At 34.5% G+C, this 8,581-nt stretch overlaps 1 protein-coding gene across 1 annotated transcript; it reads right to left on the bottom strand.

The window, feature by feature from the left end:
- Nucleotides 1–6,703: 6,703 nt before the first annotated feature.
- LOC141512202 (olfactory receptor 10C1-like) lies at nucleotides 6,704–7,660 on the bottom strand. The gene has a single exon (XM_074221039.1). It carries the CDS (start codon nucleotides 7,658–7,660, stop codon nucleotides 6,704–6,706), a length of 957 nt encoding a protein of 318 aa, XP_074077140.1.
- Between the last annotated feature and the right edge of the window lie 921 nt (nucleotides 7,661–8,581).

Below are 8,581 nucleotides of genomic sequence, written 5' to 3'. Positions count from 1 at the left end.
TATATATATAAACATATATGTATATATGAATTCTGATAATTTATGCAGAATTACTAAATTACTTAGACCCTTTGAACTAGGACTCTCACTATTGAATCTGTTTCTCAAGATGATCAAGATGATTAGGGAAAATGGAAAAGAACTTATATGCTCTTTTTTTTATTTTTGCAAGGCAATGGGGTTAAGTGACTTGCCCAAGGCCACACAGCTAGGTAATTATTAAGTGTCTGAGGCCGGATTTGAACTTAGGTACTCCTGACTCCAGGGCTGGTGCTCTATCTACTGTGCCACCTAGCAACCCCAGAACTTAAATGTTCTTAACAGATTTCTTTGTGGTGGCAAAGAGTGGGAAACTGCAGAGAAGTCCTTTAAAAGGGCTGAACAAGTTGTGGTATATGAAATGATGTGCTATTAGAAATGATTAAGTTGACAATCTTAGAAAAAACATGGATATGTTTGAAATGAAATAATTAAGAACAAAATGAAGGGAAGCAAGAGAACATTGTTTATAGTAAAACTAAACTATTTTAAGAACAACTTTGAGTAAATAAATCAATTTGACTCTTATAAATACACAAATTAACTACAAATCACATATGATGGAAGACATTCTGCATCCAGAGAAAGAATTGATAAGTTTAAGCATATATATATAATGGGTTTACATGTATATAGTCATCTTGGAGAGGGGAGGAAAAAAGGGAGGGGAAGATAGCTACATGATAACTTTATGATATATTTTAAAAGAATAACAAATTGTAAACAATAGATTTGCAGCTTCATGTAGTATCAACTGTTTTCTAATCTACTGTGTTCTGAAAATACTTTTTCTACTATATATAATCATAGGAAAAATGTTCCAAATCACTATTGATTAGAGAAATGCAAATTAAAACAACAATGAGGTATCACCTCACACCTATCATATTGGCCAAGATGATAAAAGGGAAAATGATCAATGTTGGAGAGTTTGTGGGAGGATTGGGACATTGATGCTTTGCTGGTGGAGTTGTGAATGAATTCAACCATTCTGGAGAGCAATATGGAACTATGCCCAAAGAACAATAAAAAAAAAGTTCGTACAATTTGATCCAGGAATTCCAATTCTAGGTCTTTATCCTGAAGAAATTATAAAAAATGGGAAAAGTCCTACATGTTCCACAATAGTCATAGCAGCTCTTTTTTGTAGTGACAAAGAACTGGAAATTGAGTGGATGCCCATCAGTTGGAAATGGCTAAACAAGTTATGGTACATGAATGGAATATTATTGTTTTGAAAGAAACCATAAACAGTTGGCCTCTAGAGAAGCATGGAATGACTTACAGGATCTGATGCTGAGCAAAGGGGGCAGAACCAAGAGAACAGTGGATGGAAGCAGCTCCTCTCAGCAGTTCAGAGAGTGAGGGCAACCATATTAGACAGGCAATGCATAATATTATTCCCCATCCACAGGATAAAAACCAAACTAAAACAAAAGAAAAGAAAAGAAAAAAAGCAATGCTCCAGAATCTGATGGACACTTTATAAAAATTATCTCTTATGCATCTCTTTCCCTTAATCCTAATTCCTCATATTGAAAATGAATGATCTGTAAATATGTTTACCAAAAATATGTATATACAATGCTAACCTGACTGTTCACTCTTGAGGGGAGAGGATAGGAAGGGAGGGTGGAAGGAAATTTTGTAACTTAAAAATATACATGTACACATGGATGAAGTAGAATAAATAAATAATAAGAACACTATAGAAAATAAAATGTTTGTTCTATTTCTCAAGTTCAGATGAAGACAAATAAGACTTAAAAAAAGTCATATTGGAGGTTGAAGGCAAAATAAATTTCTAAGTAAAGATCTTAATAGCCATATTTACTAGTGTATTTTAAATACTTTCCTCAAAATCCCTTTGAGGTGGGCCTAATAAAAGTCATTGACTCCATTTTTTTTAAAAAATGGAAATTAAAGTTCAGAATAGGGTTATATGAGATTCGAATGATATAATACTGTTAGAATTTTTAGCACAGTGATGACAATTAGTTCTTCGTCTTTTGTCTTCTTATCATTTATAATAATTCTTTTTACTTTATTACTACTATTGCTCCTACTTCTACCACCTACACACAACAACCACCATCATTACTACTACTACTACTACTACTACTACTACTACTACTACTACTACTACTACTAGTGCTGCTACTAATATAATGTTAGCGAATAGCAGAGATGGAACACAAACTCAGACCTCCTAACTCTGAGTCCTACTGATATTTTTAATCACCTATAGGCTCTATTATAAAACATTGCAAAATGAGGAGAAAGCAATCAGAAAGTGTTTACTAGTGCAATTCAGTGTCACTGTATTAAGTATTGGGGATAAGAATAAAAGAAATGAAGCAGTTTCTGCTTTCTATAAGCTAAGAAAGAAAACAATATGGGATATATTAGTCCCACACTCTAGAAATGTATTTTTTCTGTCACCTCTGCCTTAGAGACTCTATCTTTTCCTTAAAGATGTTACTCTGGTAAGATCTTTTGATTCTGATTCCCAGAACTCTTCAATTGTTTTCTTTTTCAGTCTACCTTGTAATTAACTAAAATGATACGGCATTGTATGACATTCCACTGCATAGCATAGCATAATAAGATATGGTATGATAATGTACAATAGAATAGAAGAGAGTAAAATACCATATATACACATATTGCATTTATGAATTTTATATTTAAGCTACATACAGTGTTCCTCCTATCATATATATATATATATGCATTTTATCAGTCCACAAATCTACAACATTATTTTCAGCAAATAAAAATAGCAACTGCATATAAATTTCAGAGGAAGACACTGTGTATGCTTGCATTAGTGCATGTTGTTTCTCCCTTTAAAATTTAAAGACCTACTGGGTCTAATTGCCTGTACCAGGAGTCCCTGTTACTTCAGAAACTCAGACTGTAGATCACTTGAAGTCAGTATTTGTGAATATCATTGAACCAAGCCAATAAGGGGACTTTACTGGTACCAATATGTAAGACCTTGAGAGTGAGGTGTTACTATGCTGCTCTCTAAGGAAAGACAAATGAGCCCAGGTCAAAACAGAGCAATACCAAAATCTGGTGATGATAAGTAATGTGAACTGTGCCTATGGGTAACCATAATCCTTGCAACCTTAGCAGAACCAAAAACCACAGTCTCAAAAAAAGGAAGGAAAAAGAAAGGAAAAAAGATTCTCAAATATAGTTCTTTGGATCCTTGTATCTTCAGTATTAAGCACAGGTCTTGACACTTAGAATGTACTGATTAAGTACATGATGATTGGTTGAAAAGTAAAAAAAGGAAGGATAAATATAGATAATAAATGCAAATGAAATTTGTGTTCATTAAGTTTCAAACCAGTTCAATTTTTTGTGATCTCATCTGAGGTTATTTTGGCAAAAATTTATAAATGAGGAAACTGAGACACAAATAGGGTAAAGTAACTTTTTTTAAATTTTTTAAAATTTTTATTTAAGGCAATGGTTTTTAGTTGATTTGCCCAAGGTCACACAGTAAGTCAATTATTAAGTGTCTAAGGTCAGATTTGAACTCAGGTCCTCCTGACTCCAAGGCCAGTGCTCTATTCACTGGGCCACCTAGCTCTCCCAGGGTGAAGTAACTTGCCATGGTCACACAGCTAGCAGAGATCTGAGACCAAATTTGAACTTGGGAAGAAGAGTTTTCCTGACTCCAGATCCAAGACTCTATCCAAGGCAGCAGCCTTGCCCACCCAGGCAAATAAATATCTAATATGTAAAAATATTAAGTACTTTGAATTGGAGGACTCTAGTTTTTGGAGTATCAGGAATTCTTGAACTTTTTTTTGTTTTGTTTTGGTTTGATTTTTTTGAGTTCAGAATTTCTTTTATTTCCACTTTCATTTTTTTAAAAATGAGCACTGGGTATTTTAGCATTTAGTAGTGTCATATCTATCTCACAATTGCATATTTTACCAACAAATGAAATTCATGATATTTAGATAATTCATAGCGTTTTTATAAAAATAAAAAATCAAAATACACTTCTCACTAAGTTAGATAAATAAAATCCAAATAAAGCTTACCTACACAAAATAATTATCAACTTTGGTAGATTTCAGCATAATGCTTAGTCCATAATCAGCATGTTTGCTCATTTGCCTCCTTTTCTGCTCACCTTCTGGAATAAAAATTATTTTTAAGATTTATTAAGATTTTATTACCCAAGCTCTGTATACCCACAATTCTCTGGCTAATTGTTGGTTGCTTAGTCAGAAGCATCTGGAATTTTTGGTGTTGGGAAAGTATGCTGTAAAATTTGCAACACCTCTGGCTGCTCACAAACAGAAATGGCATTTGTCAAATGGTCAACATCCTTTTTATATTCACCAAGAACTAGTAATTCCTCACCAAGCTGTATTTCTTGAAGTAAGAACTTCTAAACAGTTTCTGCAACTTGGAAAGTCTAGCTCTCTCTTGAACAAGCTTTCTTTCTTCATTCCTGGAAACGATTCTTGAACTTGAGGTCAGTCCATCTCTTGCCATAGAAGTAAATATAGTAATTGATGAAGAAGGCCCCTTCACATTTTCTGGCATTCGTTCCACTCCAGCCCACTTTCTTTTAGGATACTGTTCCTAATGGACTTAGCAGTAGCTGTGACATCCCTTGCTAGCTTGAGTTCTCTATTGAAAGAAGAAGAGTCTCTGATATGAGGATAGGAAATAACAGCATTCTAGCCATGGGGAACACCCAATGTCAAGACATAGAGATAAGAGATGAAACATAGGATATTCCTAGCACAAAAATATAGCAGTGTCCTTCTGATGGCATAGATATTTGAACAAGTAAAGATTTTGATAGTCTTCCTTACTCAGTTCAGATTAGTTGTTATGTTTCAGTGGTGGTGATGGTGTCTATACTATAGGATTCATTAAAAATCACAAGAGCAGATGAAAAAGTAAAAGGTGATTTTTTTAAAGAAATACAGCATATCTGAACCTACCTAACTTGCCCCTGGCATTTTGTGTTGCAGGATTGTGTTATTAACCATATTCTTCTTGTCACTTTTGTCAGTATCTTCATTGAAGATTCAGATGGCATTACTGGCCAATTTTCATAGAGAACAAAACTGGGATAGATAACTGGTACATTGAATGTCAGAATCAGATTCCAAAAGACTTACACAGGCTAGAATATGCAAACTTTGTAAAAGGTTGAAAAAAATGTAACTTTAAAAAACAGTCAGAGGGACAACTGACTAGAGAACAGTTCCTATAAAAATATTTGATGGGCTTAATTTAATAATATAAAAAGATATTGTGTGCTTAATATAATAGCATAGCCCATCAAAATAAGCAGAGTTGTAGTAGAAAAAATACTGGTGGGATCTTGTAAGTCATTTAATACATAGATAACATCTAGAATAAAGGGGTTTAGGGATTCATTCATCTCTGCTGACCCTGTTTCTTTTGATATTTTAATGTAATTAAAAAGCATGGACTTTTCCTATCTTCTAATTCTCTTACCAATTACCCTCTTCATTTGTCTATGGTCCAGCCATTTTTGTCTGTTTACTATCTATCACATAGTGTTTCATCTCCCATTTTGTGCTTTTGCAGTCTGTCTCTAATGACTACAATGCACTTCCTCCTTACCTATGTCTCCAGATTCTCATACTTTTCTCAAAATTATCTTCCTTGTCCCCTATTTGTAGTTTCTTTCCTTCTGAGGTTGATTCATAACTCCTTTGAATATATCTCATTTGTGCCTATTTAAGTACATACTGTCTTCTCAAATAGAAGTCTTCTATTTGGGCTCATTTTATTTCCATCCCTTGTGCTTAGAACAATAGTAGATACATTAATACTTTTAGATTAATTGGATAGAATATTGTGCTTTGTTTTTAGAGACAAATTTTCAAAGATAACATTGGAAAAATTAATGTTATCTTAAATTGACCAATTAAGATGGTAAAGGATTTGAAATGATGACAAAGATCACTTGAAGGAATGAGAAGTGTTTAGCCTATAAAGGGAGGGGGGGAGTTGTAGGAGGGATAGGAGGGAGAATCCTGAAAGTTATTTTCCCATCTTTGAGGACTTTCATGTGTAACAGGAATTATACTTAGTCCCAAAAATGCAGAAATGGGACCCACCAAGTTACAAAAATTTACAGAAAGCCAAATTTTGACTCATTGAAGCAACAGGTATAGAATAAGAGTAATCCAAAGGTAGAATTATCAGTATATAGGGTAGTGAGATTTGTTAATAGAGATCTTCAATCACATATTAATTACCACTAGTAAGAGATAGAATCTATAAATTGCAATTCTCAACTTTTCTCAAATGCATACTTGAGGAGAAGATTTTCTCCAAAATCTTTACATATTCCTCAGAAATAAATACAAGATAAATTTATCATCTCATTAGAAGCATCTGGAACTATTGATGATATTGGAGCAAGAACAATCAAAGATGCTACTCTGCTGTCTTCTTCATAAAATTTTAGAGAAGGATATCAAAGAATAGAATCCACATTTCTACCCTACCTGAATTGATAGACTTAGACAAGTAAAAAAATCAAACTATTATGATATATTTTTTGTCTGTTTTGTTTTGTTTTTGTTATTTTTTCTATTGCTGCTAATAATGGTCTTTGGCAATTGACCAGGATTTGGCAATTTGCCTAAGAACTAAGAGGTTGCCTCCTGGCTAGTCTCCAAAAGGCTTCTTTCACTTCTTTGTTTCTTAAGGTATAGATAACTGGATTGAGTGCAGGAGTTACTACTGTGTACATGAGGGCAGTTGCTTTGTCTGTATCTGGAGTATGGGAAGCTTTGGGTTGAAGGTAGGTAAAGAGAGCTGTGCCATAGAAGAGAGAGACAACCAGTAGGTGGGAAGAACAAGTAGAGAAAGCTTTGTGCCGACCAGCAGCAGAGGACATTCTCAAGATGGCCATGAGAATGCGGGCATAGGAGCAAAGAATAAGAAGGCAGGGGCTCATAATGAAGAGCACAGAAACAGAAAACAACACAATCTCATTCTGGGAAGTATCTACACAGGCAAGTTTCACCACTGGCATGATGTCACAAAAGAAATGCTGAATTTGTCCTGTGCCACAGAAGGAGAGGGTGAAGATCCAGGTGGTCTGGGCTGACTCCACAACCACTCCTGTTGTCCAGGATGCTGCAGCCAATTGCAGGCAGATCTGAGGGCTCATCAATAGTGTGTAACGTAATGGGTAGCAGATTGCAACAAAGCGATCATAAGCCATGGCTGCTAGCAAGCAGCATTCTGTCAACCCCAGGATGGTGAAGACATACATCTGAGCTGCACAACATGCCACACTCATGGTCTTGGGCTCCACCAACAAGTGAACCAGCATCTGAGGTACCACACTGGTGATATAGCACATCTCGAGGAAGGATAAATTTGTCAGAAAGAAATACATAGGTGTGTGGAGAGTAGGGCTTACCCAGATAAGGCAGATGATCACCAGGTTTCCCACCACAGTGAATGCATATATGGCTAAAAATATCACAAAGAGTATGGATTGTAGCTCACCTAGAGAGGAGAAAGCTGCAAATGTGAATTTGGTGCAGAGTGTCTGGTTTTCCTTCATTACTGCCTCAGAAGTGGACATCTACAGAGATGACAGAATTACTTGAAAAGGTGAATAAATTAATTCAATATCCCAAAGCTATTTCCTAGAGCTATGCATTGGACTTAAGAAACCATAAAAACTAGTTTCTCATGGTAAATATTTATTAATATTTATAACACACTACATGAAGAAGTACTTAATAAATGTTTAACTAATTGATTATAAAGACATGTCACAAATAAATCTAACAAAGCTCAGATTTCAGGATGGTCTGTTTATACTCTTGTCATAATATAAAGTAAATGGTTGAAATAAAAATACCATACCTATATTTCATTTCAATTAATCAGGGTATTCAGAAACTATTAATTGCTGTCAACGATCCCCTTTCCACTAGCTCTCTCTAAACAGAGTTTTGCCTTTAGAAATGAATGTCATACCCACCTGTATACAATATGTAAATTTCTTTTTTTCTTGTATTGCTTTCTATCTCTCTTAGGACATATAAACACAACCATCTTGGTAGAATGAGAGATGGCAGCATTTCTACTCTCACTAAAGTCCTCTGGGAACTCCACAGGCCCAACAGTATTTTGACTCTCTCTCAGAGGAAATGTTTCTTTATAGACATAGTAACATTAATCAGGGTACAAATAATCTTTTGTTTTCTACAGTAGGTTTTTAAGACAGACCATTGCTAAGTATTATATCAATTTATTTTTCTATCAAATATTTCATAGCTCTCAAATCAATATCTATTCATCATCCACGCATAAATCTTGAAAAAAAATCTGATCCACCTAGTAACATGATGGTGGAGGAGAAAATATAATTATCACAAAAGCATTTTCTGAGTTAAAAATCTTAACACTCTTGCTGTGTTTCTGTATTGTTACTTGTAAAAAGGGATAATTACAACACAGAGTACTTTCATTGATTTCAATGGAGTCTACATCTACA

The sequence above is a fragment of the Macrotis lagotis genome, chromosome 2, assembly GCF_037893015.1.
Source record: "Macrotis lagotis isolate mMagLag1 chromosome 2, bilby.v1.9.chrom.fasta, whole genome shotgun sequence".
In the NCBI taxonomy this organism is placed as follows: Eukaryota; Metazoa; Chordata; class Mammalia; order Peramelemorphia; family Peramelidae; genus Macrotis; species Macrotis lagotis.
Note: the sequence above shows the minus strand (reverse complement) of the source record. Positions and strands in the feature narration are given on the sequence as shown.

What these genes read in the sequence shown, in the direction of transcription:
- LOC141512202 (XM_074221039.1), bottom strand. Translation starts at nt 7,660, where the DNA reads ATGTCCACTTCTGAGGCAGTAATGAAGGAAAACCAGACACTCTGCACC.